Source organism: Myiozetetes cayanensis, unplaced genomic scaffold (genome assembly GCF_022539395.1).
Source record: "Myiozetetes cayanensis isolate MyiCay16 unplaced genomic scaffold, myiCay2020 scf1, whole genome shotgun sequence".
NCBI classification, from domain to species: domain Eukaryota; kingdom Metazoa; phylum Chordata; class Aves; order Passeriformes; family Tyrannidae; genus Myiozetetes; species Myiozetetes cayanensis.
The window spans coordinates 127,841,876-127,860,506 of NW_026086604.1; the positions used below are offsets into that span (position 1 = coordinate 127,841,876).

General features: G+C 37.1%; 1 protein-coding gene across 6 annotated transcripts in view; it reads left to right on the top strand.

Moving 5' to 3' along the window:
• Nucleotides 1-18,631, top strand: part of PEX1 (peroxisomal biogenesis factor 1) — a 36,661-nt gene that overhangs the window by 11,293 nt on the left and 6,737 nt on the right. For 4 of the 6 annotated variants that reach the window (XM_050326807.1, XM_050326816.1, XM_050326831.1 and 1 more), the window contains exons 10-25: nt 371-503; nt 1,244-1,340; nt 2,426-2,596; nt 3,924-4,078; nt 5,202-5,391; nt 5,595-5,761; nt 6,533-6,667; nt 7,249-7,313; nt 8,141-8,283; nt 8,361-8,464; nt 9,389-9,565; nt 10,808-11,038; nt 12,506-12,706; nt 13,049-13,179; nt 13,860-18,216; nt 18,499-18,576. In XM_050326807.1, coding sequence (XP_050182764.1) covers nt 371-503; nt 1,244-1,340; nt 2,426-2,596; nt 3,924-4,078; nt 5,202-5,391; nt 5,595-5,761; nt 6,533-6,667; nt 7,249-7,313; nt 8,141-8,283; nt 8,361-8,464; nt 9,389-9,565; nt 10,808-11,038; nt 12,506-12,706; nt 13,049-13,179; nt 13,860-13,944 — 2,185 coding nt within the window. In that variant the 3' untranslated portion in view covers nt 13,945-18,216; nt 18,499-18,576. The remainder of the gene's footprint in view (nt 1-370; nt 504-1,243; nt 1,341-2,425; nt 2,597-3,923; nt 4,079-5,201; nt 5,392-5,594; nt 5,762-6,532; nt 6,668-7,248; nt 7,314-8,140; nt 8,284-8,360; nt 8,465-9,388; nt 9,566-10,807; nt 11,039-12,505; nt 12,707-13,048; nt 13,180-13,859; nt 18,217-18,498; nt 18,577-18,631) is intronic. The other 2 variants (XM_050326824.1, XM_050326842.1) reach the window with 2 other exon arrangements.

The window sequence follows — 18,631 nt, forward strand, 5'->3', positions numbered from 1 at the left end:
GTGCTCCATGTTTTACCAGTTCGTTACATTCCTCAGTAGGTTGTTACTCAGACACTCAGGTAGATGAAGCCTCAAAAGATGGTTAACTCTTAACTTCTGAGACCTACCTTATGCTAGTGTGGTGTGGTGTGCAATAATAGCTAGCCCTTCCTTTGTGGGCATGTTCTGTGATGTCTGTCTGTGTCCCCTGTGTCACCACTGCAGAATAGAAGTGCTGTCTCTTCAGATTGAGTTGTCTTCATTTTTCTCTTGAAGGGATGAAATACATCACAGTCTCTCAGCCTTGTAACTTCCCCATAGTGCAGGCTATTGCTGCTTCTGTAGGTACTGATGCTACCCTAGACCATTCAGTGTTTCCTTTACCCTACAGAGGAGTGGACAAATTAGGAACATCTTTATTTGAACACATAAGCCACAGTCTTCTGGGGCGTCCTTTGTCTCAAAAGCTGGCTGCTGTTGCTGTGGGACTGCGAAGTGGAGGGGTGCTTCTCACAGGAGGAAAGGTACATACTTCACTGCTTCCACTTTCCAAACCCTTTCAGATTGTTTTCCATAGTTACAAAATGGTTTTCGTTAGTTTTCTTTGATACCACACCAATTCCAAAGGATAAAGAACAAGCTGAAAAACAGCAATTAACTGAACAGAGGTAATTCAGCAAAACATCATCTTATAGAAAGGTATACAGATTATATGCACACTTCTTCAGTATATATTCATATTTCATGTGTATATATATAAAAAATGTAAGCTTTAAAGGCTGCTACCAATGCAATTTCAGTTTGTTCCCATAGGGCATTAATCTACTTTGTTTTTATAGTATAATAAACACCTCTTGTCTCTAAAATATTGAATGAAAATAAGATAAAATATTTTCTCCTGTTGTTCTAACATAAAATGGCAATGACATTGATACTGTTATTTTCCTGTTGCCTCTTACAGTGATCCATTTAATGCTATATTCCACTGAAACTAGCACATGTCTTAGGACTGAACTCAGTGGAATCAGAACACTATATTTAGTAGACGTATCCACTCTGAATTTGTTTATACTTGTTTCACTCTTGGGCTTTGGTCTCTGCCAAGTGGTACAAGACCAGAATGCCATATATACTTTTAGTGAGGAATAAACCCCACATGTGTACAGCTTTCCAAGCTTGTTTATTGGTGTATACTGTGAGAAAACCACAGAAACAGAAGGATCTGGTTCTGTCAATTTACACCAGCTCACATTTACTTTTTTAGGGAAGTGGAAAGTCAACACTGGCAAAGGCCATCTGCAGAGAAGCTTTCGATAGACTGGATGCTCATGTAGAAGTAATTGATTGTAAAGCTTTAAAAGGTATGATGATATTTTTTAAATCTCAAATGTTTGCTGTATGATAAAGAGGTACAGTTGTGAAGTTAGTATATTTACTCTTAATAATTATTTAGAATTATTGCTGCTTTTGCAAGGATATTTGATGCCTCACAATTATTGTCTTCAACAGTCTTATGAAAATACAGCCACTGTAAGCTTGTCACACTTTTATCAGTTTCTGTTCCACATACTACCACCAAATTCAAACCATGCTTGCCATGCTTATTTCCAATTGTTACAAAATAGGAAGAAGCTGCAAGTTGGACTGTGTGTTTTTTCAGCTGTGCTAGCTGAAGCAAGTGTTAACAAACCATAAGTGTTAAAGGATACCTGTATTACTCCGTAAAAGGGTGACACAGGTACCAAAGAAGGATCAAAAGACCAGCTGAAACCTGATTATGATGGCATGTTTACTAATCTAGTACACTTGGCAATAGTCATCTAGCCCTCATGATTATAGATGATGATGATATGAATCCTTACGTTTTGTGACTTCAAAATAAGTATTTTGCGCAGAGATGGAACAGGACAAAAAAGGACATTTTTTTTTGCTCTTTCATTTGCTGGGTTTTCTAAATAGTCTTGCTGTTACAGAGCAGAACTGTTTTCTTACAGAGCCCTTATGTTACATGGATGTACTCTTTTTGCTTAAGACCCTACTAAACTTCTTGCTCCAGAGGAAAAGGGAAGGATTGATGAAAAGCTTGGTCCTTTGCTCTGGAAAATTCTTCCAATTGCAGGGCTCTTCAATAGCTATTTCAGAGTGCTGCTGATATTGCTCTGGTTTTAACTGTCTGGATATTAAACCTGTAGGCTTCTATAGCAGTTAGTGAAAGATGGTTAATCTTGTTTTAGGACATGTGGATCCTTCTAGTACTTTTTTATAGAAAATATAGACTCTTTTCTTTACTGATTGTTGACTCTGGTTTAATCTTGGTACCTGGATTTATAGGTTTAAAGTTAAACTAGACAAATCAAAACATTGTAGTATTATGTGAGCAAGATGTAGTCAGTCTGAATTTTTTTTTCCTGATATGTTCTGTCATTGTAATAGTATTTTGTTTTAGGAAAAAGATTAGTAAACATAAGGAAAAATGTGGAAGAAGCTTTTTTAGAGGCAGCATGGAGACAACCATCCATTCTTTTGATGGATGATCTTGATCACATTGTTGGAGTACCTTCTACACCAGAGCATGAGAACAGCCCTGAAACCGTGCAAAGCAATAGACTTGCTTATGGTAATACTGTGCTACCTGTGTCTGGATACAAATACAGTGTAACTTGGAATTTCTTGCACTCAGTTGTCCTCTCCGACCTGAACAATTCTGTCTGTATCATTATTGCTTCTGGACCGTGTGATATTCAGGCAGAGATGCACAAATTTTGGTAGGTCGGCCACTTGTGGACCAGTAGCTGGATCAAAATAGTTCAGTCTGGAACTTGGAGTGGTGCTTGCCAATGGTGGTTCCACCACTGCTGCTGATGATGATGCCTATTGTCAGTACCACTGCCAGTGGTAAAGGCATCTCCTTTCTTTTTTTTATTGCTCATGCACTCAAATACATTGCAACTGATTACAAACTGCAGATGAGTCTTCAAGTGACAACCATTGATAATTTGATTGTGTGATTCCTATAATTATTTATAATTACAGTGATACGTAAATTTGATACTTATGGATGTTTAGAACCAAATTCTTGTGGATGAGTACCAACTTCTTTGTCCTTGTACTTGGTATACTTTGTAGAACTTCATTTGTTTTACAGTGTAACAATCCACAGATGTTAAAAATAAGGCAGTCAATTGTAGTTTGATATCCTGTATTACACAGTTCCTTTTTATTTCCAAAAATCTAGGCAGGGATAAGTTTCAAATTAAATGTAAATTATCAGGATTAATAAAGCCATAGCAAAAGTATCTCCCGTTTCTTAGCTCACTTTGAGGGAGGGAGTTAGTGTAATTTTTACTGAATTAGTTTTGAAGTTCAGAAAATCTTACTGTAATTTTTTTTTTAAAATGTGCATTTAAGTTACATGCAGAATTGTTTGGGTTTATTACTACTTTATTTGAAGGTATAATACATACAACAGAGCTTTAGAGTTTTAAAGATTATTCCTTGAAGATCTACCTCACCCTTAATTTCTCTTACTTTCATGTATTACTTTTTTTCCTGGAATGCTTATTTTCTAGACTCAACATCTATTTTTATTCTTATAACTTTTCCCTTTTTGTTTGCATGGAGGGAATAATAGCACACACAAAAAATCCATGTTTAATATCCTGTGGTAGACATCATCAGTGATGTTACAAAATCAGATTTTCGAGAGCACTTCTGATGTCATTTTATTAATGGAATGTACTCTCCTAGAGAGAATTACTGTACATCTTTTTTTTCTTTCTAATTAAAAAAAAACAAGTATAAACATGGGGATAAAAATAATATGTTAGAAGCTGTTACTTTTTGTGTGCCCTGATGCTGCTCTCCAGTACAGTAAAAATGTCTGTTCTGAAATGCAGAATCTTTTGTTATTTTGTAATTCATGGAGCATTGTCTTCTGTGTTTAGTTTTGAAAGATCTAATCAAAGAAGTTATTGCCATGGGGAGTTTGATTGCATTAATTGCCACAAGTGAGTCTGAACATTCCCTTCATCCTTCCCTGGTTTCAGCACAAGGAACACACATATTCCAGTGCTTCAAATGTATCCAATCTCCAGATCAGGTAAATTCAAGTAAAACGGTTAAAATGTAATTTGCCTTTCCATCAGCCTCAAATGATGTTGGAACAGCTGCAAGAATAGTAGGTTACACCCGAAGATGAGAAAAAAAAATCTGGAAATCTTAGAAATTCTTTCATGATGCTTAAATACCTGAAAACTGACATCTGTCAGGATAAAGTTTTTAAAAAAAAAAAGTAATCCAGTGAAAACTCCCAGTTGGCCCCACGCTTCAGTGTATTTAGAGGATATTTCAGTTCAATGTAAAATGAGATAGGCATGTTACGTAAAAGGGAATGCTAAAGGAGCAACTTTGTAAAAACATTTAAGTCACCACAGGTAGATAAATTAAATTAAACCAAGGTGTGTTTTTTCACAGCTTAGAGAAATAATTTTGTCCCTAGAAAGTGTAATTTAAGTGTTATTAAAACTAAATGTTAATTTTTTAAGAACAAAAATGGATAAAGAGAAGAATAAACAGTATTAACTTCCTAGCAGGAGAAAGCAGATACTCTGAACCCCTAATGTAATTAATATGAGTTGTTCCTGTTGGTGTGTCTTCCATCACAGGCCAGCTATGAAAAGCCGCTGAGGAGGGGATTCTATGTTAGATGCAGTGTAGCTTTCTCCCACCTCCTGCAAGTCTACTTTTATTATTTTTAATATTAATACAAAATAAGGATGAGACATCACTGGAAAAGTCAAGATCTCAGAATATACAAAATTATCCCAAGTATTTTTATCTAATGTGATGTATTTCGTCTCAAATGTATTTTCTACTCATACTGACAAGATGAAAGAGGTTCCCTTTCATGTGAAACAGAAAAAATGGGTTTAAAACAATAGAATATGGGGGTGGAGGGTTGTTTCATTATTATTGTTGGATTTAAGGTAGCCATGGTGAGGTAAATACTTGAAGTTATAAAATGATGAATTTATTGAAAAGCACCTTAAGAACTAACATTTACTTATATTCATGCCTGCTCAGGTTTTGTTATTTGAAGGTTTGGTGACATGCAAATATTTAAGGAAATTTTAGTTAACTTATATGTGTTTACTCTTTGAATGCCTGAACTCCATATATGTAGTTAACCCAATATACACTTGCTGCACAATTCTGTTTTTCAGAAGCAAAGATGTGAAATGCTGTATTCCATAGTAAAGAAGAAACTGAATTCTGATCCAAAGAACTTCTCTGATCTCGACCTCCAGTGTATTGCAAAGGAAACAGAAGGTTTTGTTGCCAGAGACTTTACTATGCTGGTTGATCGTGCCATTCATACCTGTGTTTCTAACCAGAATGCATTGGATAATGGTGGTATGTTGAAAACAAAATATCTTTTTTTCATGGTCTCACTTTTGTTATCCAGAAGTGGTGGATTAATACAGAATTAAAAAAACAGGCTTTATGTTTTAAATTAATCTAATTACTACATATCATGAGGGATTTGTTACTGGTAGTCTTTTGTGTTCTTTTGTTGTTGTTGTTGTTCAGGATTTTTTTCTTTCATTTTTAAGCAGAATTGAACCTGTCAACTGTGGATTTTCAGAAAGTTCTGAAAGATTTTACTCCAGTAGCTCTGAGAAATGTCAACCTTCATAAACCTAAAGACCTTGGCTGGGACAGGATTGGAGGCTTAAAAGATGTGAAGCAAATACTCATGGATACCATCATGTTACCTGCAAAGGTACCAAGTTCTTTTAAATTAGTTAGTTCAATTTTGTGCATAATGTTAGTAGGGAAATAATTATTTTTAAGGTGTGACACGCTGTTTGATAGAAAGAAGAGAGGCATGATTTTAAGCTACTTTTGTAGCTTTCCATTCTTAACTTTCTTCAGCTACTGAAAAACTCTTCTTCCCCTTCCCTCTTCCAAATACAAAAGGCTTCAGCTTTACTACAGATCAAGTGTTGCTCTAGAATATGGGAGTATAGCTACACTCTCTGTTGCAGGGGTTGTAAGCTCTGTGAAGATAACATTTCCAACTGTTCTGCAGTGCTTTTGCTAGAGGAGTATTTTCTTTTGGATGAATGCCAATCCACCAATCCCCCTTGATTTTACTTTGGCCTTTCTGCCTTTTATTAAACTTGAGCATTGAGATGAGCCATCCATTTCAGTCTTCAGAGAAATGACCAAACAGTATATTTGATCATATCATTCAGTGTTAAAATAGGAATTTAGAAGTAGCAGCATGGACATTATAAAGCTTTAGTCCATCCCTATTCTGTCCTGTTTCATCTTGGTAGAAAAGCCCACTTGCTTGTATTTTAGGTATCTATTAAACCTCAGAACCTACTACAGGCCTAGGTAAACAAACATCAGCCCAGATGAGCTGTTGGGATAATAACGTGGATAAAATAAATGAGACTCACTCTGTTTAGACAAAAGTCGTCAGTAGTCAGTGATGTTACAGTACATTGTGTATTTCAGAGTATATCACATTGAAACTCTTTTCCAGTATCCAGAATTATTTGCAAACTTGCCCATACGACAGAGATCAGGAGTCTTGCTGTATGGAGCGCCTGGAACAGGAAAAACACTGTTAGCAGGAGTAGTTGCAAGAGAGAGTGGAATGAATTTCATCAGCATCAAGGTAGCAAGAGTTTAAGATTAATTGATTCCTTTTATTGACTAATGAAATAGCTTAACATAATACCTGATATAATGTGCTTGTGAGGGCAAAATACCAAAGTAAGAAACTCACATTCAAAATTTTGCATATCTCTGGATATCCCACTGTCTGATTTCTGGAACTTCACAGTTTTATTACTGAGATTTTTTTGGTATACTTATTCATTATGCAGAATTGTAAAATTTAGTTAGATGTTCCTAGGTTCTCATTTTTTAAAGACCTTGGATTTTGTTTCCACTGGACAGTGAAGTGGAGCAATATATTTAAAACATATTTTTAAGATATGGTGTAAACCTTTGCCTTGTGATGATTGCAATACATGTTCTGTTTTAGTAGAAAGATGGAAATGACTACTTTAAAATAAGTTGGAATGCTTAAAAAATTGTTTTGGCTTCTCTAGACCCCTTGGCTCTTCTGTTCAAAGGTGCCACTGTCTTGGTTACAAGAAAATTCACTTTAGTACACAAAATTTATGCTGATGTTTAATTACACATTAAAACTAAGACAAGTGTCATGAGTGTTCTTTTCTGATTATTTTTTAGGGACCAGAGCTGCTCAGCAAATACATTGGAGCAAGTGAACAAGCAGTTCGAGATATCTTTAACAGGTTCGTTTTGTCGAGATTTGTGATGTTATCAATAAATTTTATTGGTTGAAGCACCAAGAAGTAATTTTGTTGTCTGAGGAGAGACATGGCATCAGATCACAAAATCACCTGAAATAATCAGTTGTTCTGAACCAGATGTGTGTCTTGGCAGGTTCAGCTTGACCCTCATTATTCAGGAGCTGCGTGTTTGGCTCCGTTCAGGAGTGCACTTCTGAAGCTGAACTCCCAGTTCTCTCCATTTTACAGCACGCTGGTTCACATCACAGAACTGCCTTGGAAAACACATGCTGAATTCCTTTCAGATGATTCCAGAAGACAGTCAAGTGTGCTCCAACTAGTAATGCACACTGAGAACATAGGATCATATTAGACTTGGTATTGAGTTCTTCAGTGCCAGTAGGTTTTCTTTTACAATTCTGCCCTTACTGACTCTCAGTGCTCAGTAATGTAAACATATCCTACATAGCCTTTGCTTCTCATGTAATTTATTTTGTGGGCAGTCTTTTTGTTAGATGTACATAAGCCAAGATCTCATTGGCAGCGACTGGATTTTAGAATTTTCATGTATATTAAAATGGCAGTTGAGCACTTCTGAAATGATAAAGCAAGTGCAAGGTATGTCATAAAAATGAGCAGTGATTCCATTGCAGTGCAGTTCTTCAGAACCTCTTAAATTCTACAGAAAACAGATTTTCTGTTCTCTCATTAAAGATAACTGTTCTCTAAAGCAAAACTAATAACATTAATATTTCTAAGCAATTTTACCTGTGACTGAAACTTAAACAGACAGTAAGTATTGCCTTTTTTTTTTTTTTTTTCCCTTTTAGAGCTCAGGCAGCTAAGCCTTGTATCATTTTCTTCGATGAGTTTGATTCTATTGCTCCACGCCGAGGTCACGACAACACTGGAGTTACTGACCGAGTGGTTAACCAGCTGTTGACTCAGTTAGATGGTGTGGAAGGCTTACAAGGTAACAATTCATCTATGTGCTCCTTTTTATGCTAAGGTTTAGCAGATGTTAATGGCGTTTTTCTGCACTCTCCTAAGGGGTTTATGTGCTAGCTGCTACGAGTCGCCCGGATTTGATCGACCCTGCTTTGCTAAGGCCAGGTCGACTGGATAAGTGCCTGTACTGTCCACCTCCTGATCAGGTGAGGAAACAAATAATTTCACATAAAAGAGAAGAAAAAAGTCAAACTAATGGTCTTTGTTCTCCTTTTCTTTATGTTTAGTGGCGTTTCAAACCTGGACTAAGTGGAATTGATTGTCCAGCTCCAATTATACAACAGTTTAAATTCTGACTTCAGTGTCAGTGTGTTCACGTAAAACTGGGGAAAGAAAAGGCTGTTTACCACAATCTTCAAGATCAAGCCATATCCTCTGGATATGGCAAATTTAAAATATTAAAACAGGAAACTAATCTTCAGAAAGAAATTGGATGCAGTGCAGTGTTTGTAATATTCTGCATCTTTCTTTGAATTATGAGTCCAGTAAATATGCGATTTGCTTGAACAGTAGCCATTCTTTTGAGTCCTGTACAATATGTGCATTTGATTCCCATTTTATGAGAAAAAACTAATGCTGTTCATTTTCAGATTAGTTCACATATTTAACAAGTACAACGTCATTCTGTTCTGACACACACATGAAGAAGTTAATCCTGTGCCTTAAGAACATAGATATTCTCTCTTTTTTGTTTGTTTGTTTGTTTGTTTGTTTTAAACTTCTGGTGTAGAATAAGATCATTCAGGTAAGCGAATTTTTTACTTCTGTCATCCTTCTCTTTACAAAAGGACATATGAGTAGCAGACTTCACCTTCATATTTTTATGTATTTCATGTATGAAAATCCCAGATATTAACTGGATATTTAGAGAAATATGTTTCCCTGTGTGCTGCATTTGGTTAGGGGTAGTATCTTTCTAGTATGAGGGTAGTATCTTCTTTAAAAAAGCACTTTTCTCCCTCAGAGAGGAAGTTGCTTGTAACAGGGCCAAAGCACCATCTTGAAATCAGGACAAGTAAAAACAACAGGTTGCTTTACTGACATGTTTGTTTTGTTTTGTTTTTTTACAGAATTCACGCTATGAAATCTTAAAAGCTCTCAGTCATTCCCTGTCCTTGGCAAATGATGTGGACTTTCAGGATTTGGCAGCAAAAACAGAACAGTTCACAGGGGCTGACCTAAAAGCTTTATTATACAATGCCCAATTAGAGGCAATCCATACCAACTTAAATTTAGGTTTAACACAGGTAAATAAAACTGATTTAAAAGAAGCCTCTCCTCTTTATGTTGATATGTTTGAAATAGTTCGTATTATCCATGTTTTTTAGCAAATTATGTTGAGTAAGATTTAGTTTTCTTTTATATAGGGGATTAAAATTTTAATATGTTTGCAGAAAAATAAAGAATAATGTAACAAATTAATTTAAATACCTCTTAAACACCTTCATTCATTCAGTACAAGCTAGTACTTGCACTTTCAAAGTGCACCCCTTATCTGACTGACAGGTCCTTTCCTCTTTTAGCTTCTGTTCAGCCACCTCTTTTCACGTTTTTAATGCCTGTGTTCTGGTTCTAGCTGGAAAGGGACAGGCATGGCTTCCACTACTTGGAGGCCAAAGGGAAGGGTTGGGTCAGAGGTGCAAAATCAAGGAGACCTCTTGAGTTCTTTTTGCCCCAGCTGTTACCAAGGAATGGGACTCTGAGGTTGCAACTCTTAGTATTGGGAAGGATCTTCCCTAACCCTCCCTTCACCTGTAGCACCAGTGAGTAAGTAGTTGGTACCTCATCCATCACAAGAGGAGTCTGTTGCCTGAAGCAGAGGTCTCCAGAGTGGTGTGCACACACCTCGGAGTGTGCACAGGAGAGTCCATCGAGGTGCAGGAACAAAAGATAAGAACTTCAATAGTATGTGTGTATAAGTTATGCATGAACTTGATGGAGTGTGCTCAGAATTTTTTTTCTGTACACCTCTGATAGAGGTGTACAATCTGATAGAGGTGTACAATCAAAAGGTTTGCAGACACCAGTCTAAAGCAACAACTGTGATTTCCATGTCAGCACTTAAAATGTGTTGGATATGAATAAAAATGAGTGCAGCAGTTAGGCACTGTAAAATTAGACTCACTTCAATATCCTAGAGCACTTTACACAGGATATTAAATTGGCTGAAGGGAAAGATTGAGACAGAAGTGATATAGATCTACAAAAGAAGACACACGAAGTTTCCCAACACTTGCTGTTACTTGCTGAGTGAGATAGTTGAAACTAATAAAACCTTAAGATTATCTCCTCAAATTATTTTTCCAGTATGAAGACAGAAATGCTTAAAAGCATTGGATTTTCTTAGCAAAATATTTGGAAATACTCTCCTAGAGAAAGATTACTAGAATAAAATGTAAATACTTTCTATGTATTGTATATGAAATTTTTCCTGTATTTCACATTGCACTTAGGAATTTACTCTTCTAATGTTCTGTTCTTTGTTACAGGATTTTGGATCTAGTTCTGATAGTGACTTCAGTCTCTCTTCCATGGTTTTTCTAAACCACAGCAGTGGCTCAGATGATTCTGCAATAGATGGAGAAGCAGGGCTAGAGCAGTCTCTTGTTTCTTTAGACATGTCTGACTTGCTTCCTGAAGACCCAAGGTCCAACATGTATCGTATTTATTTTGGAAGCTCTTATGAATCAGAGATGGGAAATGGAACTCCTTCAGAGCTGGTAAATTAGTCACTTAATATTTTGAATTTTCTAAATATTATTAGTTGTGAAACAGAAAAACTGAACTAAGTATGGTAGGGTTTTATAAATACAATTATGTCTGCTTTGACCTTTAAACTGTCTTCAGTCTACACCTTGTAGTCGACAGTGGGGAATATGATGGAAGCATGTGATCTGACAAAATATGATATGGACTTTTCTTCTACTTTGCAGGACTTTAAAATCAAAATCCCCAAATACTGCTTAATACCTTATAATGAAGCAAACTGCATTCATACTGGATTTTACTGTCTGGTCAAATGGCTTGTTCCCTTCCAAAGTTCAATACTAAAACAGTTTTTGACTTTCTGGTGGTTTTTTTGGTTGTTGTTTTTCTTCAACTTATTCATTAAAGAATGACCGTCCAGCTTTCAAGAATTAAGTTATAATTTTAAGAATAAACAAACTTTATTCAGTTTCCAGTGAAACGTGTGTTAACAGAATAATCTGACCATGGAATTGCGTGAAGAGCAGAGCTAAACCTTAGGTTCTATCACTGTTATTACAAAGCAGAATTCCTGATGTGGTAGTGTCATGTTGCACGGAAAGCAGCATTCCCATGCCAGCTTGCAGGCAGGAATGTGCAGGTTGACTGCCCAGCACCTGCACAGTGATCAGCTGGCAGCTGGTCTCGCTTGGCTGACAGGTCAGCACAACAGGATATGCTGCCTCTGAGCTCCTTATGGTGAACAGATGATTTCAGAGTTTGTGTGTGATCCATGGTACATTCATTTTCAAAATCTGTTGTAGGGCTGTTATTACAGGTAGTTATCAAAGTTCTTAGGTTCTTGTTTTCAAAACTGCCTTGCATTGATTCTTAAAGCCAAATATAACTTATCTTGACATTATAGAACTAACTACTGACTGCTAAGGTGCTTTGGTATGTTCTATCTCACATTATAGATGACAGTGTTTGATTAGTGTATCTTTAGAGACTTCAGTTTTCTTCTGACTGTGAATATTCTTCAGCAAGGCTACAAGGACTTTGATCTGCTAAAATTGTTGAATTTGAAAGGTGCATATTTTACCAAGTGCACAAAGAATATGGAGGTGATGAATATTTGAATTCCAAAGTAATTCTAAAGCATAACTCTATAAATATGCCTAGATTTCAGAACCACTGATTTTTGTAAGTAAATAAAACAATGGATTTAGCAGACCTTTATTCTTTTTGAGATGGGCCATTGTGAAAATATTTACATTTTTTTTCCAAGCATGAAACACTTCATTGTCATTGCCCAAACACCTGAGCAAATTAACCTAAATCTCCCTGTTAAAGAATTATGTATGTGATATATATTTCAAAGAGAAAGTACTCTTTTTGTCACGGAGGCAAGCTTATACTGAATTGTAGGCTAATCCTTAATGATGGAGTAGCTCTTTTGGATCAGTAACAAGTTAATGTATTTCTCCTTGTGGTCAATTTAGAGCTCTTTGTGTTTATCCGGACCAAACTCCATCACTTACGACTTTAGCAGCCTGACTCAGAGAGATGTGGCATCTTCACAACCTTCAATGCTCAGAGCAGCTTCTCAAGAAGGCTCCCTGGAGAACAACCAGGAGCAGCAAACAGAGCACCTGAGGACAGAAGTCAGTGCTACCAAAGCCAACAACAGAAGCAAGAACGGAGTATGGCTTTTTTTTTTATTTATTTTTTTATTACTTAATCTTAACATTTCCCTATTGTTTTCCCACAGTTCTTGGTATTTCAATAAATAATTTCTGCGATAATATTAAATATAACAAAAATAGCAAAGTGATGCTTAGTTTGAAGAAATAAGGCAGAAGTTAGCGTTCATGTAACTAAGCAGTTATTTCTGTGTTATTAATATGGGGGCAAGGGGGAGGTTGTGACTGTGTTTATAATACATTTGTCTGTACATGTAACGAGGAAGTTCAGGGTTAGTGATACTGATGGCACTGTGTTTCTGTGGTAATTCTTCATTGTTTGTTCATGGCTCTGTTTTCAAGGAGGACAGCACCCATAATCAGTCAGGGCTTACCAAGACTACTTTAATTATTACCCAGTCCCATCTGATGACTGCACTTCAGGGTATGAGACCATCCATTAGTCAAGAAGACTGGAAGAATTTTACTGAACTGTAAGTATTACTTCTTTTGTAATTGTGAATTCAGTTAAGATTTGTTTTTTTCATGTTCCTTATACATCAGGAACACAGTAGTTTTAAATAAACATAGGGAATGACGGCAGCGTTGAATAACTTCTTGCAGCAATTTTTTCAGAAATATTAAATAACATACTGAGAAAAGGAAAATATTTCATCAGTGAATTGTTTTTTATTGTTTTTTATTAATGTAGGACAGCTGAGAAAACCCTTATGTTAAGAGCTGTACCAGTACAAAGAGGCACCGATTCTCTAAGACTTAGAGCTAGGTCCTTCCTGCTCCCACTTGGTAGGAGCCCCTCATATTTTCAAATTGCTGGGCTTTCGTTATCTGTAATGGTCTCTGTAGCTTCCATGTTTGGAAAAAGGCAATAATTTTGTAGAACTATAAACATACTGAAAAGGAGAATGTGTCTCCTTAGACCTGAAAGTGACTGAAGTGAAAAAGCTGGGGAAAAAAAGGAAGCAGGGCGGAAGGCTCTCTGAGTTAAATTTGTGGGTGAAAAGTCCTCCAGGTTCCCAGGTCTGAGAAGACATGCACTCTTCATTTCCATAAAAATATACTTAAACATCTGTAGTTTTGTGTTGCATTAATGTGCATCTGAAGAGGCATGTGCATTTCAGAAGAATTTTCTAATATTTTTTTCTCATTCCAGGTATGATAATTTTCAGAATCCCAAGAAGAGGAAAGGACAAGTTGGCTCAACATTCAGACCAGGACAAAAAATGACTCTAGCTTAGTAACTTGTATTTGTTTGTAATTGCTAAACTGTAACTGGAAATTACAAATGTGATTAAATCAGATTATTTATATTCATATGGATTTATTAATGCAGCAGTTGAAGATAAGTTTCTTTTAAATTTACATGCTGTAAGATTATGTCACATTTTATTTTGAAGAAAATTGTCTTCCTTCAGATTGATATTAAATTTTTTGAGAGAACATTGGTTTTGCTCTGTCCTGTTGTTTATCACATAAACTTTTAAATATTGAGTTTTATCAATATAGTTGCCAAATCCTAACAATGGTTGCCTGCCCCTATTTATTCCCTCACAAAAAATAGAATCTGTTCAAATAAACTGTAATATCTAATGGTGGAAATGTTTTTAAGTAAAAAACTATAAAACCTCTCTCTAATGGCCTTTGGAGGCCTTAGAGGAAGGTGGTCCTTCATGTGTTTATCGGTAGGCAGGTAGACTAATACTTCCAGAATAACTATAGCAAAAAAAAAAACCAACCAAGATAATTGTATCTTGTTTTCTGCCAGTGTTTATTAATCAGAAGAATATCAAGTTGCATTTCAGAAGAAGTACCTTCTTATCCCTCCCTTTTCTTCTTGGAGACCATTAAAAACGTTTCTGATGTTTGAAAGCTTTCTGATGTTACATCCTGAAATTATTCACAACTATTGTCTCGTGGAGAAGCTGATACGTAGATAAACAGGTCTTAACAGAGGAGGGGAAAAGAACGAAGGGGCAGGAAAGAAAACTAGAGATGTTTCCCATTAGTCTACACAACACTTTCACTGCATTTTGCCAGTACTGGAGGGTTTAGCTTGGTTGGTTTTTTACTAGTCCTCCTTCCCTACTATTTACCTTCCTGAGGTAGGTAATTTTTCAATTAGAAAACAGTTTTTAGATGGTTTTTCATAGCTGTTATGTGTCTTTTCACACCAGTACTTCTTTGGGCTACTGGGCGTTATTGCCCTTTCTGTGATGGGATAATGTTCTCGGCTTCCTCTGATCACTTCCTCAGGTACATTGTCAGTAGCAACCTTCCTTAAGCTGCTCCTAAATGTTTGATTGCATGGTGCTGCTTCATGTTCCAATTTCTTATTCAATTCATTTAAATGTTCTATGCTGCGTCTGTAATTGGAACACGTCATATTCACCGTGTGATTATATTGTTCACTGTTCTCTATTTGTAGTTTCTATTCCCTGGGCCAAAGAATGTATAATTTGTCTGTTTATTCTTGCAGCCTGGTACAGGTGAAACCTGTATGGATATGCTACAAGCCTTGGCTTGAAGAAGTTAATCCCCCTGATTTTCTCATTTTTGCTAAGCTGTTGCTATTTATTCACACTCAACTCTTGCTTCAGTAGGTTTTGAAACTGAAAATCCTTACTGCATTGCTACAAAGCTCCACTCTTGTCAATACAACTGTGCCATTTGCATCATACTTATTTTTTAAAAGTGGATATGTGTTTGTTTAGCATTAGAGCCATGCCCTCGATTGCCTCTAACCTTGCATTCAGCTTTCACGTATAAAAGTGTCATTTCTTTCCTTGTTCACCATGTTTTAAATGGCTGTAGAGATGAATGTGAAGAGGGGTTGAACAGAGAAGCAATTTGACGCCAAGGAACAAGTCATTCTCTGTTAGATGCTCCATGTAAGGTACCTTGAAGTAATGTATCCTTTGACAGAAGCGGGCCAAACTCCATGGATATTGTTAATGAAATGCAAGAGCTGGCAAACTGTAACTAGTTACTCTGCTTTGGTTATGTGTCAATACTCAAAAATTTCATGGGGTTTTATTTACTTTTTCAGGTCCAGTAAGGAGGTTGTAGTGAGATGGGGGTCGGTCTCTTTTCCTGGATAACAAGTGACAGGACCAAATGGCCTCAAGTTGTGCCCAGGGAGGTTTAGATAATAGGAAAAATTTCTTCTCTGAAAAGGTGGTCAGGCGTTGGAATAGGCTACCCAAGGAAGTTGTGGAATCACTATCCCTGAAAGTGTTCAAAAAGTGTATGGATTTGGTTTAGTGGTGAGCACACATCCAGCAGTGTTAACCCAGCAGTGCTGGGTAAAGGTTTGACTTGATGATCTAAGGGGTCTTTTCCAACCTTACTGATTCTGTGGTTCTGGTCTTTAGGATGTAGTTTATTTGTGTATCAGATTCTTGTCATCTCTTTTCCTATGATTTATGCAGTGACATTTTGAGCTTATTCAAAATACTTTTTTTCTTCCTTGAGATTCACATTTCAGTTAGTTTTCATTTAGTTAGTTTTCATCTCTAACCTAAGGGAATGTTATATTCCCTTCTATTTACATACTTGGATTTGAAACTTCAGCCCAGTTAATTTAATTGATTAGTTCCTGTAGTTTCTCAGAGAGCAACAGGAGCTTTCCACTTCCACCTACCTAGCTTAAGTTTAGTCAAAGGTTCCTTTCTACACCTAGCACCTCTATAAGGAGATGGTCTTACAGCTCTTTCCTTAACACAGTTGTTTAAAGTACATTGTGGTTTACTCCACCTTTTCTGTTTGGTAAAGAAATCTTCAGCTATTACAAAAGCATCCAGATTAGCTCAAATTAGTAGCAGCATCTGGTCTTTAACTTAGGTCTAGATAAGGGTTGACCAAATTCATTAAGAATGGAAATTACTATTAGAAATACTACTTTCTAGTACTGATGATCTCATAATGCACTGATACTATCTTCACACTGGGAATCCTTTCATTAGCATACTGTCCTTCAATGCAGTGTGAAACCTGCTTTCCAAAAAGTTAGGATAGCAGTCATATTAACCCACAAGCAATGCAGTAAGTTGGAAGAGACCAGAAGCAGAAGAGAGTTTCTTGCATGAGTTCTGTGGGTATTTGCACCATTAATACTGTGGAATGAAGTTGGGAGACTGGACTACAATCTGTTGATGTCAGCTGACAGGTAAGGATTCACTTCTCTCTCACAAGCATCGTTTGAGAATAACACATGTACAGCTGCCACTTGAGAACCTGGGCTTAAGGTTCAATTGCTTTAGTTTTCCCGTTTCTAAAGTAGCCCAAGTGGTAACAATCTGTCATAGACACACTGAAATTAAATTCAGTTGCCTAAGGTTAGTGGCTATTCCAGTGATGCAGCAAAGAGATACCGGATAACTTTCAGATGCTCAGGTAGTGGTTGGTAAAGAAATGTTAACTCAGTTTGCTGGTGTTCATGTCACAAGTGTAAGTCAGACTAAGAAATGAAGTGCGAAAAATCAATCCTCTGTATCCTCCAGCAGCTGGCGGGGCTTTTGTAAGGCTCTCAAGTACCCAAGGATTCGACCTTCCTGTGACATCCTACAGCAGCAGTGTCATGTCAGCTGCTATTAGATAACCAGGGCAGATCTTGCATCTCTCAGCAGTGCTGTCACACACCAGCCTCCAAAAGTCTTTAATAGCTTGAATTAGTTCAAATGGTTTAATGAAAACTGGTATTTCAGGGGAAAAGTCAAACTCTAAATCCTAGGTGCAAAGAGATGATCTTTTTCTTCATTGTTTGCACAAAACCAGCTCTTGAGGTCCTGCAGTAATGATTATTATCCGATTTAGGCACAGCTATAGCACAGTACATTTCTTGCAGAGACCCAGTGGGTAAGTGGATGCTGACACTAGATGTTGATACATCAGAAATTATAAGCGCTTGGACAATTTCTCAGCAACTTTGTAGAATAAAAAGCAAAGAGTAAACCCCAAAATATTTGGAACCACACATAAAATGCTGTCAATGCCATATTATTCCACCATAAGCACCGCAAGGATTAAAGCCACTTACATGGTTTTGTGCCATTTCTCTGTTCGGAAGATAACTGAGTCCTTGAGATGAACTTGCTACAGATTCAGTGCTAATCTCCATTTCCTTAATTATTGCCAAGTTTCAGGAAACAGTAATAAAGTTACAGGGAAGGGTCGGTCTGTCCTGCGGAGCTGTGTTTGGGAGCCGCCCCAGTGTCGGGGAGCCTCCCTGGCGTGTTCCTCCTTCCACAGGCAGCCAGTGTGGGTGGCGGGCAGAGGGAGGAATGCTTATCAGAAGTGTTCATTTACTTTTCTAGTGTTTTTAGGTGGATGTCTTATTCCAGCTCCATCCCACGGTGATGTAAATTCCAAAATGTGTCTGGATGTCGGAACACAACCTGTTCACGTGCCCTTGTCGGGTGAGGTGAAGCTTGAGCCATTCACACACATTAACAGAGGTTTCACAGGGAACAACCCAAGAAACCTGAAAGTGCAAACCGAGGCCAAGTGAAGAGGTGGGACCCGTGAAGGGCTTTTCGAGACAGCCCATCCCTTTCTCAGACTGCAGCATGGCACTAGGCTGCTGCCATCAGATGTGCAGGATTGCGCCCCTCCTGTGCACACTGACAGGCCGGATTATAATTTGTCAGCTCTGTCACTCCTACTATGAGTAAATTTGGTTTGCAAATGTTTCCCCTTAGTCATTGCAAGATGTTTCTGCCACATAAGTTGTGTAACACTGGTTTCCCCTTGGAAAGCTCAGTCTTTTTATTCTTGCTGATTTTTTTCTTCTGTAGGTGACTGATGAAGAAATTCACCCTTTTCAGATAACAGTTGAAAAATTAGAAGCTGTGTCACAGAGAGCTAAAAAGCAGGTATCAATAACATTGACCTCAGATTTTCATCCTTTCCTCGTTATTTTGTAAGCAG